The sequence below is a fragment of the Aphis gossypii genome, chromosome X (assembly GCF_020184175.1).
Source record: "Aphis gossypii isolate Hap1 chromosome X, ASM2018417v2, whole genome shotgun sequence".
In the NCBI taxonomy this organism is placed as follows: domain Eukaryota; kingdom Metazoa; phylum Arthropoda; class Insecta; order Hemiptera; family Aphididae; genus Aphis; species Aphis gossypii.
Genome location: NC_065533.1, coordinates 61,970,181 through 61,997,153, shown reverse-complemented (window position 1 = coordinate 61,997,153; position 26,973 = coordinate 61,970,181). Strand labels below are relative to the sequence as shown.

Genomic DNA, 26,973 nt, shown 5'->3' with positions numbered 1-26,973 from the left:
TAGAAATACTACCTAAAAGTTCTGCTTTTAAGTCTCGAACAAATGCATCAACATTAAAGTGATCAGAGCAAATAAAAGATGTATCTGGATTAAAATGGTCACCTCTTTTGCATCTCCGAACCCATTCTTTCCGATAGTTTAGATCTTTTGGAAATCTAAACATAATATATTTTAAATGCATATAATAATAGATATAATAAATACCTAAATACTTAAATTATAAATAATATATATTATTTTCAGTTACTTGACTGTTTTATTATTCATTAATAGACAGTGTCGGTCTTTTTGGACCTTGTCTATAGTAGGTATACACTTTACACTTAACATGTATTATACTAATATAAATATTGAAATATAATATAATGCATTAATAATAATTTTAAGTACCTGTGAAATGATATGTTGGATTTTCCATCATTTTTTGATTTACTGTAGTTATTTATGCAAGTAGCAATAGCACAACATGAGCCTCCTTTCTGCTTTAATATCTTTGATTCCATAATACGTATTAACTTATGAAATGTACAAACAATGAAAATAAATGAAAATATAGTAAAAATAAAATAAATATTTAAATAATTAATACGGTAAACTCAAAACCAACGATAGCTGTAGTTGTGGATTGTATACTGTAGTAGTGTAGTATACGATGTTAACAATTTATACTACAATGACGTCATCGGACTAGTTCTCCCACTCCTACTTTTTCGAAATTTCCGTATGAGGCAACCTCTATAATCTAAAAACCTTGGGACCTACGGTCCTCACTATCAAACCGTGATAATAAAAACAAGTCTAAGATAAACCTTATCTATATTTCAATTTTTATTACAAAATAATAAAACTGATAACAACGTAATTATTTTCAAGTCAAATACAAAATTAATAAATACAAAATTATAAATACAAAACAAAAAAATTGAACAAAATAAAAATTTGGAACTTCAAATTCAAATTAATAATAGGTATAAATAAACAAATGAAATATTAAAAACTTTTAAAATAAATTTCAGTTAACCATAAAATAAACAAATAAACAAAATATCACTTATAACAATGCTTAGGTACCAAACATTTTAAAAATCAGACGTCAATAAAAATGATCTCATCATCATCATCATTATCGTTATTATTCAAATTACTATATAAATTGCTACTTGTCATTAAATTATACATATTTTGAGACGGTTCAAATTTACAACAAGTAGTTTCTTGCATACATTGACTAGCATTTAGAAGACCATTCAATGTAGGCGTTTGTAAACGGTTACGTTGTTTTGTTTTTATTAAATTAATTTTGGAAAACATACGTTCACAAGAAACGTTTGATTGTGGCAAAGATAAAACAGTGAGAACAAAATTAGATAAAACACGAAATGGGTATTCATTATCAACTTCTTTATTTTTAAGATTTATCCAAAACTCTTCAACATTAAGTGCTTTAAGTTTAATAATATATTCAGGTTCTAATTCAACAGTATTAAATTTTCGCCAACCATCATCAATTTCCTGAATATTATATTTTTTAATTAATCTTGTAGTAAAATAAAATAAGGAAAACAAAGCTATACACGGGGGACCATTTGTATTAGAATTAAAAAGTATGATGTAGGGAAGTGATAGTAAATTGGTGATTGGTAAAATAAATAAGCCATATGGGTAATAAATTATAAATGATGGTAATTGAATGCCTTGTCTACATTATTTTATTCTGCTACGATATATTGTTATATCGATGTGAAATTATATATATTTAGATTCCACTTACCTTCTTTATGGATGGTCGTATTATTTTGGATTGCATAGATGTCTCGGTGTCATGAGTTGATGAACATTATTAATTATGATCTTATTACTCTTTACACAAACTATAGAATATTGGACTCGAGTTATAACTTATATTGATATATACTTGGCATAAATAGGAAAAGGTCGGATAAAGAATAAAATGGGTTGTAGGATTTAGGACGAGTATTATTGGATGTTAGGTAGTGTAAATGATTGTATAAACAATTTAGGGTTTTAAGAATGAAGAAGATATACCAATATAGGTTTATACTTAGAGAATGGTGAACCAAAATAACGTTAAGAAGTTTCTTGAGAATATGTAATAGAATTTGTTTTTTTGAAAATCGATGTTGTCCAATCCTCCAGGTATCTTCAGTATTGGGATGCACTGCTACGTTCTTGTGTATTACGCTCTTGTGCACTGTGGTCTTATACGCTGCTGCTGCTCTTGTACACTGACGGTTTTTGGTACACTACTCCTTTTGTACATACTACGCGTTTTGTACAGGCTACGCCTTTTGTACACACTACGCCTTTAGTATACACTACGCCTTTAGTACACACTACGCGTTTTGTACAGGCTACGCCTTTTGTACACACTACGCCTTTAGTACACACTACGCCTTTAGTACACGCTACGCCTTTTGTACATACTACGCGTTTAGTACACACTACGCCTTTAGTATACACTACGCCTTTAGTACACACTACGCGTTTTGTACATACTACGCGTTTAGTACACACTACGCGGATGCTGTGTGGGTGTTATGGTTTTTATACACTTTTCCCAATACATAAGGTCATCTGGTAAGGTCAGGTCGCTTATGTGACCCGAGTGTTTATTGCGTAATTTTGGTATTTGAATTGGTATTTAGTTTTAAATTGGTCACTTGCATTTGGTTTCACATTCTCTAAGTATGCCTATAATTGGAAATCTATACTTTATACATTTATTATAATATAACACTGTGATATTTATATATTACACTAGGAAATGATTGAATAAACGATAAAAATGAGTTCGGGCGATTATTACTTAAAACTTTTTTGGGGTTTAAATCATCTAAAGACTTAACTACCGAATTATCGAAGTCAAACCTCAATTTGATTTGGCAACAACTAACTATAAAAAAGTCCCTGCATCTTTTTTTAATATCTTCTACCATAACTTCATTTTGCAATATTTTTGGTTTGTTTAATAAATTTCCAACTTCTACTCCCAAGTATACATCTTTTATAGGTAGAAAAAAATCATTATTTGAAGGGTTTATTGAGGTAGGGTTGTTACATGGTCGCATATAACAGTACAATAAATTTTTGTATAATTCACTCATTTTATTATGAAGTGTACATAAAACCGGTCGATCACTTTGGTACAATTTATTCAGATTTACAAATTTTGGCAAGACCCATTGTCAAATAGATAAATATAGAAGGATCATGTAAGGCTTTAAAAATGTCTTCAGCAGACTTTAAGCTATCTAATTGCCAGTTAGCAGAAAAATAAAGTTTTAACGGATTATACTGTTCAACAATTCTATTTACCACCATAGACAATGACAACCAACGGGTCTGAGACGGTCGTAAAATTTGATGAGGTGAAACATTACAAAATTGATAATTATATAACTTTATTATTATTTTTTTTTTTTTTTTAAAAAAACAAAAGTTAAATACACGTATATTTTTGCTTAATATAATCATATCGGAAAATTAATGAATTAGTTACAAGCTTGCTAAAAAATAATAAAAAATAAAAATATTATTAACATTATTTAAAAAATATGATAAATACATATATATTTTTAACTAATATAATAATATAATAATTAATATTGGAAAATTAATGAATTAGTCACAAGCTTTCTTCTAAGAAATCAAAACATTATTAATATGTTGAAACTAATTTAAACTAAAATAATATAAATGGTTTGTTATTTATTATAAGATTCAATTTTTTTATTATCATTTGTCATAAATTTCTCCATTAATAAATCTTGTAAATGATTAAATGCCACTAAGATTGCATTGTCTATTTTCACTTTTTCATCCACGAAAGTTTTTGCAGTAAATGTAGAGGTTTTCCATCTATAAAAAATAAATTATTTAATGATTTTATGATATAATTACCTATATTTCCATATTATGGTTAATTATTTAACAAGTAGGTTAGGTTAGGTTAGGTTAGGCTAGTTGTTTCAATTGTGTGCAAGTTTAATATGTTATCATTTCCAATGTATTATTAGGTTAAATCCTAATATTCACTGGTTAATACAAAATAACAATAATTACCTATCTTTTTGTTCCACTTTATCCATATCTGTTGTTTTATATTTTGTAACTACCAAATAATCACTCCCTGTTTTGCTTGTGGGTATTTTAATGCAAAATTTCCCACCTTCTGATTTATTTGTTCGTATGCAGTCCTCATTGCTTATACCATGGTATTCTTCTTCTATTTCTGATAAATATGCCTGAAACTAAAAAAAAAAAAAACAAACATATATAATTTGGTGCATATATTATTAAATATTAAATATTTTACCTTCTGTTTTTTTGGGGTAACTTTTCTTATGGCTCCGGTTTTTTTTAAATTCAGCATGTTTTTTTTCATTTTTTTTGGCTACTATAAAGTTCCTAAATTTATATTATCATGTTTTCAATTCTGATGTGTTTAATGTGGTTAAATTAAAATATTAATGATATAATAATAATGGTGTACACTACATTAGTATCTTCATCATCAGTATTTTGGTTACCCGCGTGTAACATTGGTACTTTTTGTTTTTTTGATTTGGTATTTGTTTTTAAATTTTGCATTTCCCTTTTTTTATTTTTTTGGTAACCATAAAGTTCCTAAATTTATATTATAATGTTTACAATTTTGCAGTGTTTAATGTGGTCAAATTAAAATATTATTGATATAATGATAATAATGGTGTATTTGCAACAGTATCTTCATCGTCGGTATTTTGACTACTCGTGTATGACATGGATACTTTTTGTTTTTTTGATTTTGTGTTTGTTTTTAAACTCTGCCGTGTGTCATTTTTTTTGTTGGTATAAAGTTCCTAAATTTACAGTATTATATTTTTAAACTAAAATATTAATGATATACCAAATAATAATAATATGTACTTACATGGATATATTCCTCATCTGAATTTTGACCGCTCGTGTTTGACATTATTACTAACCGCACTTGTTTAAAATTAACTGATGAAATTCACATTTACTAATCTTATTCTATACTTTCCAAATACTATAAAGGCATTGACGTCATTGCCCATTACATAAATAATTAATCGTAAATTGTATCCAAAACATCCAAAAATAAAAACTGCAATACGCACTACTTTCAAAATATTAGTCACGTAATAAAATCTAAATTTTACTTTATAATGTTTCAATTATAATATTAAAGGGTTTTTTGGCAATTTGGTGTGTATCGACAATAAAACGGTACAGTGTGCATTAAATTACCTATTAAAATCAATTCGGTTCTTTTGAATTTACTGATTGTACACAGTTAAATTATTTTTAAATCCATAAACAATGTGTTGCTTTTTATTATGTTATGTTTCATTTTTAAATAAATTCGACTCTTTCACATTAATTACTGGCCGATTGCAGTTAAATTATTTTTAAATCTATTAACTGTGTAGTGCTTTTTATTATGTTATGTATCATTTAATAAACCAATAGATTTGACTCTTTCACATTTATTGAACTATAACAATGTTATTCGCAAACTGAAGCTGTACCACAATGCATTGATCAGTTGATGCTCACAATCAGTCGAGCATGAATACGTGATTCAGAGAGACAGTATATTTTATATAGTGAATATTTCTTTGTAAGTTAATTATTTATAAAATAGTAATTTATAAATGTATGACCATTTTATTTAGTTTTTTAGTTGTGATGGTACCTGATGATAATCTCACCAACGAAAATAGGCATTTATCGGAGGACACAATACAACACATTGCAAAATATCCGTTTGCACATAATGAACGTGAAGTTTATGAATATTTTCTTCGGCGATATTCATCTTTTGTTTTGAGGGAAGTACGATTATACTTTGAAGATATTGATTGTATATTTTGTTCACTGGAATATGCAAGTCATTTCAATCGGGAGCATTATGGTTCAAATCTTTTTAATATATGTTTTGATGCGTTCCATCTTATGTTTAAAGATATAAGTGTACTACAAACATATAGCGAAAGGCGTCGGTGTATGGTATGTCAAAAATATACCACTGTTTGATATGATCAAAATTTATATGCGGAACCCAAGTGGAGATTACGTATTTCAAGTTTACCTAATGTAAATTACCCCGATGATCTTCTACAATCAACAGTGCATGCATAAGTAATTTGATATATTTTTGTTTTTATATTTTTAGTATTAATTCATCAAAATACCAAAATATAATCGGGTTAAAAAATTTGATCGATTAAACACCACGGGGGGAAATTTAGTTGAAATTGAAAAATTTAAAAATAATGGGTCAACAACTTTTTATTTAAAAAACAATGATAATATTGTTGATTTATTACCATTTTTAAACTCATCATCATTTTTTTTAAAATTAAAGTTAAAAGAATTATGTTCATCATCATCATATAAATTAAATTTATTGGTAGATTTAGTATATGAAAATACAATCACTGGTGAAATACGTGATGTTGCTTTTAAAACGACAAATGTAATTTGACTTCTAATTTGACTGCACTTTTAAAAAACATGTTTAATAAACTATTAAATAAGCAAGAAACATTTACTTTGAAGGGGTCATCTTGTAGGCAAATTAGTTTAGACGGTATACAATTATTAAGAACCAATAAAGTTAATTTACTTGGTGGTTCATCATTTATAAAATTACCCAAAATAATTTATGATAAAAAAGCAATTATAAACGTAAATAATTATGACAATAAATGTTTCAAATATGCAATTTTATCAAAATTAAATGAAAAAAAAAAAATAAAAACCATTTTAGTATTAAATATTTTAATTTTTTATAGAAAAAAAGTGGACTTAATTTTAATTGTATTGATTACCCTACCCCAATCAAACAAATAAAAAAATTTGAAAAAATTAATAACATATCCGTTAATGTTTATAGTTGTGATGATAAAAATCAAATTTATCCCATAGAGTAAGAATATATAGAGAGGACATCTCGTATATTAGTCTATTGAATAGATTGAAGTAAGGAAAAAGGACTTAATTAATATAAAATTATTGTACACGGTAATTATTTTCTTATCTATATTGTCAATATAATTTATTGATAATAATACAATATTAAATATATTACAAATTATTATTTAACGATACAAATAATAGTTCAATTACTTTAATTTACTTACTTTATGTTAGATATTAATATATTATAAAGAATTGCATATTTACATATAATATCTAACAATTACTACTTACTAGTTACATTGTTATCTTTCATTAACAGTTACTAAAATTTAAAATACAATAATTTATCATGGTTTTTTTACAAGAAGTCATTATTTTAAACAAGTATGTGGGTACATCAAAACAATGGTAAATATAATTATTATTATTATTATTTAAAACTAATAGTTTGTTAAAGTACATAATAATTATGTACATATATTCATAAATATTTAGCTATAAACAAAAAGTCAAATAAATACAAAATAGCAATATTCTTACTCTATGCAAAAATTGAAAAATGCATATAATAATATAATTAAAAATAAATATAATACAATATATATAACCTAGAGATTTACTGGCCTCTAAAAAGAGTCAACTTGTTATACCATGTTCTTAAGGACAATGTTTCATTTTGAGTACGGCTAATTTAATTAATTTTAATATCAGAATAAACAGAAATAATCGCTTTAATTAATAGTACAACATGATTGTCAAGGGGTCCATTTTGATCATTATGATGTTTTATTGAATAAAAAATTGAATCATTATTAATAAAACTTTTCAATACATTTGTAATAATTAACATTTTATTAAATTGTTTTTTATCATAATAATATGTTTTAAAATATTTTTCTGTAGCAGCACAAATTTGTATTACATCATTACTGGGATAATGTAAACCTCCTTTGTCTTTCATATTTATGATGGAATAAAAAAAATTATCCTTATTACCTACCAAACAATGCACCATTACAAATATCACACTTAATTTTTGTTGACAATTTATGGGATACAAATCCAGCAATATACAAAGAAACTTCTTTAGAAAATTGGCTTAAATTATTCAAGTGGAACCCATCAGTTTCAAAATTGTATTGCTCAGGTTCTAAATCAATATCGCTACCTATTTAAAATACATTTTGAATTGTTAATAGCAGTAATTGGATCATTAACACTCGAACAATTTAATACCGGAATATCTTCTAGTGCCATACAATTTCCTAACCCAGTGTCTTTAATTTGAGCATTAACCATTATTTTTTTGTATGCAGATTTAAATTGCCTGGAAGTCGGATTGTTGTTATAGCCATCTTGAGCTCTTACACTACCAAAGAACATTTCTAAGTGGTCCTGACTGAGTTTGTACATAGGAATAAATTTCAAAGAATTAGTGTCAATATATTTGGATTTTAGATCTATTAAAGAATTAAAGCTTATCAAAAATCCTAAAAAACCAGTATACCTTTGAGATTTTAATAATAATTGGCCAGTTTCTAGTCTTAAATTATTAACATAATAAAAAAATAGTTTAATAAAAGAATAAATGTTTTCAAAATTTTGTATACAAACTGCACCTTTAAAATAATTTTGATTTGATGAATTGAAATTGTTTTGTAGAAATCTCTAAAATTTATCCCCATTATCTTCAATATTTATTTCCTCTGTATTGTCATCGGGTTCATCAATCGGAATGATTTCTGGGTTCTAAAGAAAGATAAAAATGTTACTTACCATTTTTTTACTTTTAAGTTCCTTATAATAGCCCTCATAATTTGTATCTTTCAATTCAATGATTATAAAATAAAATAAAATAGGTAGTACATTTCTTAAATAATCATGTCTACATTTATATATAACTGATTAAGAAATATTAGTTAGATGAGTCACTTGAGACTTCAAAGTTAATAAAGTTATTTATTATTTTATGTGGAATCAGGGTTTCAGGTTAAAAAACTAAGAAGTAACATTAATTCATAAGAATAAATACAATGGTTATAGGTTCTTAGTTCCTGTTCATACAATAATAAAATGATTAAACATAATATAGGAGGTGGATTAAATGTTATGTTTTATATTGATTTATACCTCAGCAGTTGTTAATGGGTCTTTTAAATTCCATATTTTCAAAAGGTAATTGACCGCCTTTTCTTGTTTTGGGACGGTTAGTAAACATATGAACCAAGGATCCATGTATACAGCTATAAAATAAAATATAAAAATGCAATATACCAATAAAAGTTACAATATAGATGTATTACCTGAAATAAATATATCATTTTCCATTAATTGAAGTTCACGTGTTTTCATATGATTTAAAATAGATAATGATAAAACAGAACTAATTTGATTCAATTTATTTTTAATCCCGTAAAAATCTCCTATAGTTAAATCTATTTTCTGAAGCATTTTAGTAGCTAAATAGACTGGTTCAAGAGATGTAATCTATACAAAATTTGAAATGTAATAATAAAAGTTGTAATCAATGTTTTTTTTTTTTTTTTTATTTAAAACGTATATTTACAATCTATTTTACAATAATCAGTAAGTATGATGACAAAGTTTATATAACATTATAAAATATTCGAATAGGAAGACCCTCAGTAGTGTCACCTGACCAGAGATTACATTAAGTTATTGTTTAGTTAGGTCATAAGTTATGACTCGTAACATTATAATTGTATGCTTTGAGCAAGTCTCGGGGCCACAGCCTTTTTAGTCTTTTAGGGACGTGTGTTGCGGAGGATAGTTTTTGGATTAAAGGATTATAATGAGTGTGTAGTTTAGAAAAGAATTTGGTATAATGGGATTTGGCCAATTCGTTAAGAGTGGGTAGTTTTAAATCTTTGTGGAGGTTTTTATTTGTTACGTACCAGGGGGAGGAGGTGATTAGGCGTAAACATATTGATTGAAATGCTTGTAGTGTTCTAGTGTTTGAAGGCTTTGAGGACCCCCATATCTGAATGCCATAGAGCCAGACCGGACGGATTATCACTTTATATATTGTCACCTTGTTTGTTAGGGATAGTTTGGATTTTAAAAGAGGTCTAAGGAGGTGCAGCCTGGAGTTGACTTGTTTGTAATCAATGTTATAATTTATTTATATATTACCAAACATTCAATTCGTCTCCATTCACCATCATTCAACTTCAAATCGTGATTTATCTGTTGATGATCTCCACAAAAAGTTTTCATCTCAATTAATCTAACTAACATTAAGTACTTAGAATTCCATCTTGTAATATTATCAAGTATGGCTTATTTTAAACCAGCTTTTTTTAATAGTGCCATAGAGGACGGAGTTCTAAGTGTTTTCTCCACCTAAAATTATATCACAAACAAAAAAATCAACTGAATAAGAAAATAATTATTTAGTATCAAAAACTTTTAAATAATTATTTATATAATACATTTTAATAATAAATGTTGAATCATCGTTTATTCTCGTTGAAGGTTCAGTTATATACTATTAAATCTGTTCTGCTATTTGTATTTTATTGAAAGATACATGATAGTATAATACAATACAATTAGGTAGTTATGGTATAACTTGAAAACTCAATGAAAATTGAATATAATAATGCTATAAAGAATTACTAAGGAATATTTTATATTTGGATAATATTGAAAGTTTGCTAAAAAATGAAAAAATTGAAATTGATATCATAAATACTATTACGGTAAAACAAGTTGACAATTTGATAAATGTTAAATCTCTAACTGAAGAAAAAAGTTCCAAGTACTGGACCATCAGCCACTATAAAATCAAAAATATTACCTAAGAATGTTGATAGCAAGAACAGGTAATATTATAATATATTATATTATTTATATACGAAATGACCAGGACTATTTTCGGATAAACGCTTTTATGGCAAATGTAAACTAGTGAATGATATTAAATCATTATCCCTACAAAGGAGATACACGTTGCTGACAACTTATACGCTCTTTATTATTTAATCACCAATATTCAAAAACGTATTAATATTATTCACTTTGTCCAACTATCCGCTTTACCCAGATCCCTGCTAGTATAATATACTTCTAATAAATGTATTTTTTTTTTTTTTTTTTAATAATCATATTACAGTAAGATTAAAAAAAAAAAATTTTATATTATTTTTATAGATGGAAAGAAGCTGAATGTAGCCTTTAAGTAACGATAAGTGAACCCTAGATTAGGGAAACCTAAGGAGTGAACATAAAAATATTATATTTTTACATTTATTATTGTAACATAAATTTTTTTTAATAACATAATAATTTTACATTTATTATTGTAACATATTTTTTTTTTTAACAAATATAATAATATTTACATTTTAACATTGTTTTATACATACATTCATTTTTATCCGAAACATACTACAACATGATTAGTTGTATATATACATCAAACAAATAACATGGTTATATTAACAATATTTAATATACTGATCATTTATTTATTTAATAATCATGATTAAGAAACAACGTAACTCGCCCACATTACGGCCGTTGAGACTAGACTGAACTAAACTAAATAGTAAATATCACAATAACATTAATCACATAATCAGTTCCCCTCCCTTATCAACTAATAATAATATAATATATATAGTACATTTACTAATGTTAACAGTTATATAGATAAAACAGTTTACAAAATGGGGGTATAACTATTCCATTAAACATCGTAAAAGCATTTTAGCGATTTCTTTATCTGCATCTGTCCATGGCTGTCCTTCAGGAACCAACTGAAATTTGAGTTCTGGCCAAAACTCAGGTTCATCTTTTCTATAAAATTATAAGTAAAATTAGTAAAATTATTTTTAAATATAATTGTGATAACTCACTCTATACTGTAGTGTCCATGAGCTAGTGTGTTTATTTAATCATCTAGCACAACCCGCTTTTCATCATAACGTGCTGTTGTATAGCACGGATGGTTAGATGGCAAGTCTGCCGTGTCTAACCTATCCATCAAGTTTGGATTTTCCAACAAGTCAGTGTAAAAAATCATCAGTCATAATGTGATACACTAGTGAATTTGTAACAATGATATTAATTAATAAATACACAAGAGAATAGTTTTAATATACATTTACCTGTGTCAGTATGCATAAGCTTAATGTGTTCACCATAGTGCCTCACACATTATAATGATAATCATACATCAAAGTTTTGCTGATGTCCAATACAGCGAATCAAATAGAAAATAAAATAAAAATGTATTGATCAATGTATAATATAAAATATAAAGTAAATTTTTACCAATCTATATAGGTTTATCAAATTTGATTATTTTATTTTCCAAAGTGACAGCGCTAAGGGTATCGCTATATCTGGTGCAATGCTTAAATGTAGTTTTATTTATAAGTTTTTGGGCCGCTCACATGATACCAACTCCATTCCTTACGTTAAGATTGCATCGTTTTCCCTGTAGAAAAAAAAAGTTTAAAAAAAAAGTTGAATAAAAAGTTTAAAAAATTCGTTTTAAAATAATGTAAAATAAAATATTTACCTTTTCAACTATCAACCCGTTATCAATTGCCTGCTGCAGATTCCTATAATGCACAATATAGTTACGCTCAAACGTCGCCATAAGTTTCCTCACTTTTGAGCCTTGTTGTGTGCTATTTTGTGGTAGGAATGGCTGATCATTATGCTTATCGTGCAAGTGTTGCAGGTATGATAATCTACTTCGTATACACGACCTCTACCCGATTTGGGGGTTAATTCGCTGAAACCGTCTAAATTTGGCTCAACCCAGTTAAAATTACCATACGGCATGTACTCTAACATTGCATAACCGTACAAGTTGTTCCCTATTAAAGTTAAAATTCCTCCTCCCCCAGTAAACATGACACATCCAACTTGGCCCAACTATCTGTGTACTCGTACGGGTAAACACCTTTCCGAGTAACAAGAGGCATATCTTCGCCGACAAAATGTTTAGCTGCTTCACGGAAGTTTTCGAACTTATGTGTAATTAAGTTTTCAGCCAGAGACGATAAACTAGACGCCATAAACCTGAACGTATCGATAAACCGAATAGTGAACTTACTACTTATATGTTTTGTAAAAGATATACATTTCTCTTCACTATTCGGAATAACGGATATGCTTTCAGTATCAAAACCAAGTTCAGTGACTATGAAGTGTGAGTCATAGTTGGAGAGATTATGAAAAAATACCAGTACAAATTTAGACTGTTGTAACTCTAAGTTGCACTTTGAACACAAAGTTTGTCTAAATTTACCCGTCAGATGATTATGATCTCTAACTTTTTCGCCACTGGCTAAAATACATTTACATAAATTACACCGATTACACTCTTTATGTGTTTTTTCTTCATTTTCGGCCATGGCCAAAGAAATGTTAGTCTTCATTAACTTTTCAATTTTCCAATTGACCACAACTATAGCCTCAACAAAACATTTCGCTACGTCCGCATGTTGTTCGTCCCTTCTGCATACTACCGGCACTGTAGGTATTTCATATTCTTCGATGAGCTCCGTCGGCACGTCATCGCTTACCTTTACCAAAAATCCGTAGCTCATCGTCTCATGTTTATGAATTATTTTTGTATTTCCACCCTTTACCTCGTCCGTTTTTACTATTAAGGCCTCGAAATCAGCGTAAAAAACAAATGGCTGTCTAAGAGTATTTTTCCATTTTTTAAAATTTGTACATTCCTCATTTGGCATTTCCGGAAAAATAGGCTTATGTACCCCACAGAACAATTTGTGCTCTTCCAACGCCTCACGTCCACTAGACTTGAACTTTAGTAGTCTATTATCAAAAGTACAAAAACATCGCTTACAAAAATATACCGAATGTTCATATCTAGTTTTTTGCGACCGTACGAGTCGCGACAAACTAGTTATATACGTGTAGTGCGAGTTGTCATCACACGTTGTCAAAAGCAAGTCGAAATGGCCCGACTTCTCCTCATCAACTACACGAATTAGGTATATATTGATAGTAGGATATTTTTTGCCGGATTAAATTTTTTTTCAAAGCCGTAAACATTTATGGACACGCGTGTATTATTTTTTTCGAATTTTTTTATATCAGATAAAGGCGTTGGAAAGGAAATTTCTTCGAAATTATATTTGCCTTCATGTTGTCTATAATTGTCACCGACACGACATGCCACCGGGCCCGTTACATGCCTCGCGACAATCGCCCACTTCAAACATTGCTGGTCTAAATTTTGAGGGTTGATAGTGGCCCGTTTCCTATCAATAAACGCTGGCAACTGTATGTATGACGATCCTCCCATCGGCATATATTTATATATAGTCAACAATAACCCGTCTATGCTCTTTAATGTAAACCCGCTCCCTCTACTTGCGTATGTTTCGTTTTCACTTAACAATTTATTAAACGGCCCCTGTATTATCGCCGAAATATCGCTCTCTACAAAAATCTCGACCGCAGATGTTTTAAATGCCCTATTCTCCAATGAATTAGACACTAATTACTATACTATACGTATACTACAGCTGGCCTCAAGCTTTAAATTGAACTAAATAGGGTGCTCCTGTGCTCGTGTTTTTAACAACTGCTTTAATTCGGATTTGAGAGAGCGGAGAAAGTCCGTATAATTTTTGATATCTCCCGTATTTTTAGCATAGTACCACACAACTGTTCGGGCTTTAGAGGCTGAGATTTCTACAAAACCGGAGGATTGTACAAAATATATACGCTTTATTTTTGACCTAGCAGTGGATGAGGTGTTGGCGGTTGGAAACGCGTTTACCATTAACAGCGGTAGTATAAGAATCTTAAATTAAAAAAAACAATCTAATTAATTCGATCGTAATAAATAACACTAACCTGTGTCGTATACGTCATGCCAGAGCCTGACGTATACTATAAGTATTTCGGCTTCCAATGTCCAAACCGTCAAACAAGTAAATATAGATACCTGCAGTAACAGCTTACGCAACCAATCTCTGGTGACCACGATAACGAGTACTGACAGAAAAATAGTATTATAATGTCTTACTATTTTGTATAAGTGTTTTTCTCGCCACAAACGCTTAGGTGCGTACTTTGAGAATTAATCACTCTCAAGAACCGTTTTCATATACTATTTAACCAGAATGTTTGAAATATTTAAATACTAAGTTAAAATAATAAGTCAATTATATAAATGAGAAAAAAAATGTATATATTACAACTGTACAACACTTGACAATCCCTAACCCTCATACATGTCCATAACCTTGTTTAATGCCAAATTTTCCTCTTCGTTACCCCCCCCCCCCTCCCCCAATCGTCGGAAGCAGTGGCGATGGTATTTTCTTTTTCATACCTCTCCATGACCATATTCAGTGCATCATTTTCATCCTCATCCTCGCCCCAGGAAAAAGACTTGATCTCTCGTTGTTTTATTATTCCGATAATCAGATTATGGAACTCGCGAAGAGTCTTTAACGGAAGCATGTGCAACATGCTTGGTGATATCGATGACGGGAACAAGTCCAGCGAAAGAGCTTCCGGTGGAGTCTAAATAATAACAATTAATTTAATTTCTAAAAAAATAATAATTTTATTCTCTTAAAATTAATAACTTACTATGGCACTATACGGATCGGTCATACTCTGTAACATCGATGACGGGAATACAGGTGCTTCATCGATTATTTCTTGAATGTTATATTCTTCGTAGTTGTTCGTCATCTAAGAATTAGATTATGTATACTTATAAAATATTTTAATTATTATTGCAAAACCAAATACTTACGTTTAACAGTTTGGACTTGGTGAATTTTTCGTTAGCTGAATCAATCTTGTACTGGCTTATACGCGGGAAATTTTAAGACTGAATAGTCGAAAACTATGTTTGTTTTTCTTAAAATGTACCTAACAACCTCACTGGTAGGGGGTGTACGTTTTTACCTTGAAAAAATGTCCGTATTTTTCTTAAAATGCCATCTTGATAATAGTTTTCAAATGACCATCGAAATCACATACGGATCGATAATATAACAATGATATATAAATATATATAATTTTCGAAAATGTATAGTGGTGCTACCCGCTAGTAGGTGCGGTGTTATTATATAAATCTTTGAAAATGACCGCTTATCTTAACAATTTTTTTATATGACCCATGTATATTTCTTTAAATACATCAGTTTTGATAATATCTCTCAATGGAATAGAATCGAAGCGGTATATGTGTATAATAATATGCTGTGTACAATAATATGCTATGTACAATTATATATATTACAACAGGTGTAGTGATGGGTGGAGGTGAGGGTGGAGATGTGCGTGGGAGGGATGACGTGCTATACGGTGACGGGGTAGAAGGGCGGGGGAAGGAAGGACGAGCCAGGGAGGGGGAAGGTGCGAGCGGGGGTAGCAGAACCGCTATTTATATCCTACTATCATATCTGATAGTGAATTATAAATTATAATGATACTATAATAATTCATACATAAAAGAAATATCGTTAGACTCCATTTTACTATAACTTAGGTCATAATTCTGAATATATTGGTTTATAAATTCATTCCGACGACAAGAAGAAGGAAACCCGTTTATATCTGCCATAATTAGTGAATATGCAGTGTCAAAAGTCGTTTGATGACTTGACAATTTTTTTTGTTTTTCAATAATATATAAATCAATACAGTGTTGCAATTGTTTCAAACGGTGTAAATCGATATGTGATAAAGTAATATAATTTTCATTAGAATGTTAATATAATTGAAGACTGTTTCACATTAACAGAAAAACTTAAATTGTCAGTTATTCTTACACGTTTACATCGAGTTTGCAGATTATCGATGGTTGATGGGTGTCTCTTTGAGCCAGTGGTGTAATAAAACTATACAATGGTCAAAGGACATAACAGTGTCTGACCACATATGTTCACTATCGAGTGAAAAATCCACTGAACATATGTGCGACCACGCACATGCAAGGGATTATGATGACGCCACTATTATAGCGTTATATGTGGCTATCATTACATCCCCCATACCTGTTTGTGTTATGTCCTCATAACATTATAAAGTGATTAAAGCTTTATTTTAAAACAATCAAAAATAGAATCTGATTACATAATTTTGCAATAAACATTTAAATTTATGAGTATACATTTTTATATGTACTTAAGTAAATTTATACATTTAATTGATTATTTTATTTAACAGATTTTAAACTAGACTAATTTAACCTAGATTTGTTTATGTGTATGAGAATAATTATTTGTATAAACTATAATATGTATTATGACTATAGTAACTATATAATAAACTATAGCTAAAATAAAAAAAATAAAAAATAAAAACTACTTACTAAAAACTAAGTTATAACTCTAAATTATTATTATTTCGTATGGCGTATTAAGTCCGAGAGTAGTACCACTCTGTAATTGACCGTCAGTTACCGGTTACGCTTACCAAACGATATCGGCTGGTTACAAAATGTGATGAACCGTTAAAGTATCTGATTGGTTGTTAATTTTTATTTTTTTGTGATTATTTTGATATCATTATCATTCTTGATTATTTTTCAAAAAAACCATCTACATTGTGCCGCGAACAAAATTATTTAAATTTGTTTTCGGTTTTCTTGTTTATGGTTTTCGATATAATATTATATATTTTACATATTACTTTTTTTTTAACTATGGATACACAAGACTATATGGATTTTGATGACGACTATTCCGATACCGAAGAAAGTGATGAAGCAATCGATGATTTTGAGCATTTAGCAGAACTTGTAGCTTTCCCTAGGCGTGCTAAAATTATTCGCAAACGACCTGATCATTTTAAAGTATGGAGAGATGATGAGTTTTTGAATAGGTTTCGTTTGAACAAAGATACTGTCAAGTTTATTCTACGTATAATAGAATCAAAAATCGTATCACAAACCAGTAGGTAAGTGTGTATTAAAATAGTTTATTATTTAGGTTTGATCTATTTTAAAAAAAAGTATAGTGTTGTAGGGAAAGAGTAAGGTATGCAATGTATGCTGTTTCTATATAATTATTACTTATTAGTTATACCCTTTTTTCTAATTATTATTATAATTTATAGGTATTACATTTATTACTCCATTACAAATTTAAATTATTTATTATTTAAGTTTTTTTTTAATAATAATAACTTTATTGCAACAATAACACATTGTTACATATTTAAATTTTAAATGTTTTAATATACATTAATAAGTAAATTATAAATTTACAATACTTAAAAAAATTTAACAATATTGCAATATTCTTAAAAAGCAGAGCTTGTGCTGGGAGAGTAAGTTCTTAAAAAGAAATAAAAAATAGATAAAAGTATACTAGTAATAAATGATAAATTAAAGTAAAATAAAATGTATTTTATAACCGTATCAAGAAACTAAATTAAACTAAATAATAATAGTATAGTAGAGCATGAAAAGGGGTACAAAATTTAATAAGAAGCGGCCAATAAAGAAAATAAAAAAAATAGATAAACAAGTGAAAAATATGATATAGGTAAACTAAAATTAAATACAATCTAAATCCAATTTGTTATATATATTTTTTAAAAGTAGTAAAATTTTTAAAATTACATGAAACACATTAGTGTAAGTAAATATAAAATGTACCTTTTTGACCAAAACTATAGTACCTACAATTTGGTAAGCATATATTAAAATTTTGTTTAAACCTAGTATTATGTTCATGGTCAAAAATTGGTATTAAATGTTCATGTTTTTATAAATCTATCAGAACAGAAAAATTATAAATAAATATAAACTTTTTTAAGTTTAGTGCTTTATATACTTTTATAGTGCTAGCTTGAAAAGGTAAATTTAAAAAGTATTTTATAATACGATTTGTAGTAACATTTAGTCTGGAATTCTAAATAAATGGATATTATAATATGTTCCTCCCTAAATTGATAAACCTTAAGAATAAAAATATTGTACTAGAGATAAATAAATAATTCTTTTTTAATAATTATTAAAAATGTATCTAGTTGCTTTGAATACATTGTAGAAAAATGTACGTAAACTATTATTCACAAATTTAATATGCCTGTCCTATTTTAGCCTATAATTAAAAATTAACTAAAGATATTTGATTTCTAATACATTTAGGACTGCAGGCTGAAATACAATTAGGTATACAATTTAATGAATGTACTATTAAATTACTATTCGTAAAAATAATGGATGATTAATACATTATTTATACATTTATACATTATAATATAAATTAAAAATAAATAGTGTAGTGTTTAATAATTGTATTAATTTATATTTTCAGAAATAATGCAGTAACACCTAGTCAAAAACTGTTGATGACGTTGAGGTATTATGCAACTGGGTCTTTCATAGCAACTTGTGCAGATTTTGCTGGAATACATAAAACTACTGGTGGGAAAATTATAATAGAAGTGTCAAAAGCTTTAGCAGGACTTAGACCAGATTTCATTAATTTTCCAACAACTGATGAGGAAATACGTCAAGTTAAACAGGATTTCTTCAATATTGCAAAATTCCCATCATGTATTGGAGCTATAGATTGTACCCATATAAAAATTAGATCCCCAGGTGGTGATGATGCAGAAATTTTTCGTAACAGGAAACAATTTTTCTCTATGAATGTACAAACTATTTGCGATTCAAAATTGATAATACAAAATATAGTTGCTAGATGGCCAGGTAGTAGTCATGATGCAAACATATTTCGAAACTCTGCTATTAAACAACGCTTTGATAATAGAGAGTTCAAAGATTGTGTTTTAGTGGCTGACAGTGGTTATCCAATGCAGTCTTATATGATTACACCCATGTTGAATCCAATTACAAACGTTGAAAATACTTTTAATGAGTCACAAATTCGTACTAGAAATCCAGTAGAAAGATCATACGGTGTCTGGAAGAGACGATTTCCAATATTGAGCTTAGGAATAAATGTAAGAAACTTGGATACAGTACAAGCTATTATAGTAGCCACAGCAGTACTGCACAACATTGCTCGTCGGTTTGGAGATGATGAGCCTAGAGTTACTGAAGAACAAGAAAATTTAATTACTTTAACAATATTTGAACAACCCCATGCTATCAACAATCAAGGAAGAAATCAATCGATACATAGAAACCGCTTTTTAAATTATTTTAATTCATTATTGTGACTATTTTTTTTGTATATTTTAAACTAGCAATCAAGAAAATTGTTATATAAAAAAAAACTGTATTTATATATTTTGGTTAGTTAATTATTTTTTTTTAATATAGCAAACAAGACACATTCTTTAGTCTTTATAAATGGTGGAAAAATAACAAAATTATAAATGCACTTACATATAATGAGTAACAAAATAATTAAATATCACAAATTCCTTAATTCTTATAAGTGAAAGAAAAATAACAAAATTATAGCACGTACTTATATATAATTAATAATAAAAATAACAATACTATGTACATAACTTTGTACTGAATATGTGTAATATAAATAAAAAAAAGTAAGTGAAATGTCCACTCCAAAACACTGAATTTTTTATTTATTGTTTATTTTTGTTTTAAGCAGTTCCATTTCTGCTGCATGTTTTTCAGCTTGAAACCTTATCCTATCCTTTACTTCTTTTAATAATTCCTTTTCTCGATCTATTTTCACCCTCCATACTTCTCTTTTAAATTCTGCTTCCTCCCTTTGTAAGTTTGATTCCTGCTCAGTTAGTAAAGCTTTTTCTTGTGCCCATTTTGTTATCTTGTCTTGAAACCCCTTCTTTCTCTTTGTTTGGCCTAAAACCATTTATAATCCATACAGTTTATTTGAACAATGAGATAAATTTAAAATTACATGAACACATTTTTCAATAATTACCTGATTCAGAAACTTCAACATTGTTTTCTTTAAGTTTTCTTGTAAAAGATAATGGAGTGGATTTTGGCTGCCTTAGCATACCAGGGGTATATTTTGCCCAAGATGTTTCTGAAAAAAATAATGAAGTAAAAATGTAATAAGCTAGTTTTAAATAAATGTAAGGTAAAAACTAAAAATATAAACAAAATAAATCTTTACCTGGTAGAGTGGACTCATTTTGATAAATATTATCAAAAGTTGGCTCTTGGAATGTGTTTTCTAGTAACAAATCATCATCGTAACACACTTCTTCTACTTCATATTCATCATCTACTTCATCTATTCTACTTTGAACAGTGTTTGAAACTACCACTAAAATAAATAACACATTGAATTCATAAAATAATAAATTATTAGGATATAACATTGTCTTATTAAGAATTAATTTCAATAAACTATTTATATTAGTATTCAGAGAAACTAGAAGTCACAATATGTATAAGAATGAGAGCATAGTTCATTATCACAATCATTATAGTATAATGTATAATGTATTTTATTTTATATCTTTTAAGTAACCTGACTAAGCAATGTTTTAAATTTAATATTACTCTGACCCTTTTTAAATCTAAATAAATCTAAATTAACTTTTAAAACTTAGTGTTTAGTATTTACTACCTTGATCGTCACACCAGTTGGAAATCAACCCTGAAGCTCTTTTACCCAAAAGAGCCAAAACTCGTTCATCAGCAGAAACATATTCTGCAAGAACAGCTTTTCCACCACCAGTACTAGATAGCTGTTTTCCATTTTCCACTTTTTTTTTCTGAGCTCGTCTACAAATATTTTCAATTTTACATTTCAACACACTCGCTGGTCTAAATTGATTTGGAATGACTGCATTTAACTCAGATTCAATTTTTGACCAGTATTCTTTCTTTTTCCTGTAATGTAATACTTGGACCAATAAATAAAGAATGGGCTAATTTTTAATTATTATAAAAAAACAATAGAAACTTACATATTATTCACATGATTGGTGGTCTTGCACTGAACAACTGCCCAGTATTTTGAAACTAAATTCATCAGTTCCTCTTCTTCAGCGAAACTAAAATTTTTACTTTTGGAAGATTTTTTATTCATGATTTTTTAATTATAACTTAATTATAACTTAAAAAAGTTTAAAATTTAAAACAAGACTTGATTCATTCGCAATCTAGAACATAGTAATCTATAATCTTCATGATAACCGTGGTCAAACAGTTGATTACCGAATTGAACTCTGACGGGGTATTGTAATACTACTTTTCTGATAATGGACCGTAAAAGCTAAAACCACGGTTATAACGATAACCGAGGCGTAAACGGACGGTCAGGTAACCGAAGATATAATCATATCTTGTAATACTGGCCCTAAGTAGGTACTAATAGTCTAAGTTGTGAACAGAATATAATATTCAGTGTTAATTTATTCATTTGTAACCAGCATTGGTGGTTTATGGATATATTTTTTTTTTTTTTTTTTTAGACAGACATTTTTCTTCTTGGTGTTGTTTTTGTTTTTTCTGTGTGTTTTCTTGTTTGGAAATAAGGTAATGTTGGTTCTTTATGTATAGTTTTGATTGTATTATATTTTTTTTTATGTAAATTGTGCATGATGTAGTGTGTGTTGTACTGGAAAATATTCCTGCTATGAGCTTTATACTCGAGCCCCACGTTGGGCGCCACTTGTAGTAAATCAAAAATGATTTACAACCCTCTTATGTATGTATCTGCACACACATGTAGATACTTATATAAGGATTTGTATTATGAAGTAAATTGACTTACCCTTGTCTGACTGTCCGGTATTTGATGAATATACTTATTATTAATCAAATGAAAAATAACAAACTATTGAAGATATTATAACACATTTATTAATCACTAATATAAACTGATTCTACTAATTAGTACATGTTATTAAAATTCTTAACTCACATCCACTGCCAAAGGAGTACGCAGGGAGAGTGACGTCGCGCACCAGAGCCCGATGGTTGATGGGTGTCTCTTTGAGCTGGTGGTGTAATAAAACTATACAATGGTCAAAGGACATAACAGTGTCTGACCACATATGTTCACTATCGAGTGAACAATCCACTGAACATACCACGCACATGCAAGGGATTATGATGACGCCACTATTATAGCGTTATATGTGGCTATCATTACAATATATATATATATATTATATGAAAAATAAAACTCTTAATTATTCTATAACTTAATTTATTTTTCAATCACAAATTTTCGGTCGTAATATCGAATGAAAACGTTTCAGACATTTCGTCGTCACTCAAATCTCGTCAGTTGTCATTTCTTCATCATAACTACTACCTATAAAGATTTTTTTTTTAAATGCTAGAAAAAAAAAATTATAATAATAATAAACTTAATTACAAATAATCCGTTTTTGATGAAAGGTTGTGTCACTCCACCTACAACCATCAAATTGATTGCCGCGATCACGAGAAATTCTTCCACCATTCTAAATAACTCGTTTAAGGGGACGCAACAGTAGCAAAAATACCGTACAAAAACAAGTCAATTTTGTTCCAATAATACGGCTTACAGAATGGTTTTAGAGCAAAATACCTTAATTAAAAGTTGTAGAGGAGAGTTATATCGGGTGACGTATAAGACTCGATTTTTGATATTTTAATTTTTTATACCAATTATTCACAAGTAAAAAAGTGAAAAAAACAGAAAACGCAAAACGGTTTTATCGAGTTTGAGAATAAAATATCGAAAATTGAGTCTTATACGTCACCCAATATAACTCTTCTCTACAACTTTTAATTAAGGTATTTTGCTCTAAAACCATTCTGTAAGCCGTATTATTGGAACAAAATTGGCATGTTTTACAGTAAAAAAGTTGTAATTACGGCCGTCGTGTGCTGCTATCGTTTCTAGCGGCAGAGTTTGTCACTCCCTAGCTACGACATCCACGCGCGCACTCACGAAGCAGGTCAAAACCGGTTTATTATCGGCGGTCCGCGCCTCGCACGTCGCGTCATTGCATTATTTTTATTTATATTTAGGTATAATATTATAATATAGTAAATTATTCCATTTTGATCATATTATTGTTTACGGGAAATAAAACGAAATAAAATTATGCTCGATTTATTATGCTGCCCGCGAGTCGTGACCGTATTGACATATCAGCTGCGGCTGGGAAGAAAAACTTATTTTTTTAGTTCCAAAAACACGGCTTACTGGATGGTTTTAGAGCAAAATACATTAGTTAAAAGTTGTAGAGGAGAGTTGAATCTGTTGACGTATAAGAATAGATTTTTGATATTTTATTTAATTATACCAATTATTTACAAATTAAAAAAGTGAAGAAAAAAAAACGAAAATCACCGTACAAAAACATGTCAATTTTGTTCCAATAATATGGCTTACTGAATGGTTTTAGAGCAAAATACCATGATTAAAAGTTGTAGAGGAGAGTTATATTGGGTGACGTATAAGACTCGATTTTCGATATTTTAATTTTTTATACCAATTATTCACAAGTAAAAAAGTGAAAAAAAAACAGAAAACTCAAAACGATTTTATAGATTTTGAAAATGAAATATCAAAAATCGAGTCCACTAATTTTATATAATACCTCAATAACAACTCATTTAAAAACATTTAAACATAATTTTTTTACAATATGTATTATTTATAGTGTTAAAAATATAAGAATTTATAAAAATTAAAACTTATCTCATAAAATAATTAGTATATTAGATATACCTATATGTATACAATAAGACTACATAAATTAGTAATTACTTAAAAAGTAACAAATAAAATTGTATTATAACTATAATAATAATTATCACCTATACTACACAATTATACATTAGTAATTTAACAAATGAAATTGAATTTACAAATAAGGTGATTTATTTTAATACAATTTATTATACATACGATTATTTGAATAATTTTATCATTAATAAATAATAACTAATAAGTATCTTTGTTATAAAAAAAATATATATTTTATACAAGAATTTTTAGACAATATATAAGTGAAGAAAAAAGTATGATACACAAAATACATGCATATAGATATAGGTAGGTACTAATTATTCACATCCAAAAAAATAATATAAATGTTATGAATGGTACCTATATGACAAATTACATAATATTTGGTATATAAAATATAGATACGTACTAAGAACCTTTACTAAATTAATTTTTAGTATTTACAGGACTATAACTTAGAGTAATATTTTTTATATCTGATTTTTTTGCTTTCTTATTTAAATAAAATTTCGCTATAAAATATATTAAAAATATTATTATTACGGCAACTAAATATTTGTTTGTGTATATAAATTCATACGTTTTATCTACAATGAGTGAATTTAATAATACATCTTGTTGATCTAATTGATTATTTATTTCGTTAAACGCGTCTTTATTAAATTTAATATTTTTTATTTCATCGTAGTGAATAGGTTTGGGGTAGGGCTGATTTGAAAAGTTGAAAACATTGCAGCATGAATCGTTCAAAAGAGATAAGTCTACTGGAACTGAGGAATATGTTTGATATATCTGTTCCTTTTTCAGTACACCTTTCGATGTACAAGCAATACACCCAGACTTCAAGTATAACTTCCCAGAACTTTTAATTTTAATTTTTTGAGTGATAGACTGTTTATTACAAATTATAGTAATTGTAGTGGGTTTTTCACATATAAAAAACCAATGATTTTTGAAAAATGAGGGATACCACATTTCTGTTTTGATTTCAGAGATATAAGTATCACACTGAGGTGGTTTAGTTACAGAATTTTTTAGTAATTCTGTTACACATGTGGGATCCGTGTCACTATTGTTAAAGACCACTGTTAGGTTGAAATCAACGAACACAACACGTTTTTAAATGTTTGTTTTAACACTTTATTTTCGCATTGTAACATTATATTGCATATTGAGGAACCAAACATTAACAAACAACAAATTACACGAACATACTGCGTCTTACACTGCCCGTTGGCTACTACTACCACAATTGTTGTGAGAGCACCTACTTGGATTTAATGGGGGGAAGGGGTCAGTGTGACCACCCTCTACATAATTTTATAACATTCGGCCATCCGACTTTGTTGGTCGCCCCGGCCCAACTTTCATTAGCTATCACTAATAATTTAACATAATTTAAAATAATTTGATAATTTAATAATTTAACATATTAACATAAGATATAATAATAAAAAAAAAAAATACAGGACATATTTGTTAAGTAGGTTTTATTAACTAAATATAATCCCTTAGATGAGTTGGTCTCTTGCGGACTCGCTTTGGTCGCGTTGGTGTTTCTTCATCAGGAGTTGAAGTCTGGGTTCCTAGATGTTGCACCTCTGTGTCCTGTTCAATTTCTTGGTCAGTACTCACTGTCCCATCCTGTTCAGCGTCACTCTCCTCTGATTGTTCATCCTTTTCAGAAAAACGCTTCAAGGCACTAACATGAGCAGTTGTAGCATACAAATGCCCTCCTGTGTGGTGTAGGTCTGCCAGTTTGTATGTATCTCCAGCGTTCACTGCTGTCACGACCATCGGTCCTCTGAACTTTGGTTGTAGTTTTGTTGAGCTTCCAGTCGACACTGGTGGTCTTCTAAGGTACACTATTTCTCCCAGTTCCAGTGACATATGTTTACGGTGCTGGTCATGTCTCAATTTCCATGTTGCCTGTTTTTCTGCAATGTCCTCGCGCAACTTCTGCTGTGTAGTTGCTGGTTGCTGGTATACAGGAGTTGTGTTTGTCAGTGTATCGAGTAGCCCATCTGTTTTAAGTGCATCATAACCATATACAGCAAAGAATGGACTTACTCCAGTGGTTTGGTTCGGTGCGGTGTTCAAGTTCAATTCTAACTCACTAAGGTTTTTATCCCAGGTGGCTTCATCGCCCATTTGGGTGGTAATTGCTCCTAATAGTGTAGAATTAACCCGCTCTACTTGACCATTTGCACGGGGGTGGCGTACTGATACCGCATGGTGTTCTATACCATTGGTTTCACAATACTGGTTGAAACATTCTGATTGGAAAGCTGTTCCTCGGTCTGTGATGATCCGCTTAGGTAGTCCATAGGTCAACGCAAATGTTTTCAGCTGTCCTACTACTACTCTT

At 28.9% G+C, this 26,973-nt stretch overlaps 3 protein-coding genes across 3 annotated transcripts; 1 reads left to right on the top strand and 2 right to left on the bottom strand.

The window, feature by feature from the left end:
• Nucleotides 1–16,358: 16,358 nt before the first annotated feature.
• LOC114124496 (putative nuclease HARBI1) lies at nt 16,359–20,333 on the top strand. Its single transcript, XM_027987754.2, has 2 exons — nt 16,359–17,886; nt 19,254–20,333. Exons 1-2 carry the CDS (start codon nt 17,582–17,584, stop codon nt 20,122–20,124), a joined length of 1,176 nt encoding a protein of 391 aa, XP_027843555.2. The 5' UTR covers nt 16,359–17,581; the 3' UTR covers nt 20,125–20,333.
• Nucleotides 20,334–20,492: 159 nt separating this feature from the next.
• LOC126552947 (uncharacterized) lies at nt 20,493–22,057 on the bottom strand. Its single transcript, XM_050208152.1, has 5 exons — nt 21,820–22,057; nt 21,477–21,742; nt 21,018–21,170; nt 20,820–20,927; nt 20,493–20,737 (listed from the first exon to the last, which is right to left on the bottom strand). The coding sequence occupies exons 1-5, from the start codon at nt 21,939–21,941 to the stop codon at nt 20,493–20,495; spliced, it is 894 nt and encodes a 297-aa protein (XP_050064109.1). The 5' UTR covers nt 21,942–22,057.
• A 2,836-nt stretch (nt 22,058–24,893) lies between these two features.
• Nucleotides 24,894–25,718, bottom strand: LOC126552946 (uncharacterized; the record flags this gene model as incomplete). The annotated part of the gene is made up of 1 exon (XM_050208151.1): nt 24,894–25,718. A coding segment is annotated over one exon (687 nt), but the record flags the coding sequence as incomplete, so codon positions are not given.
• Nucleotides 25,719–26,973: the final 1,255 nt, after the last annotated feature.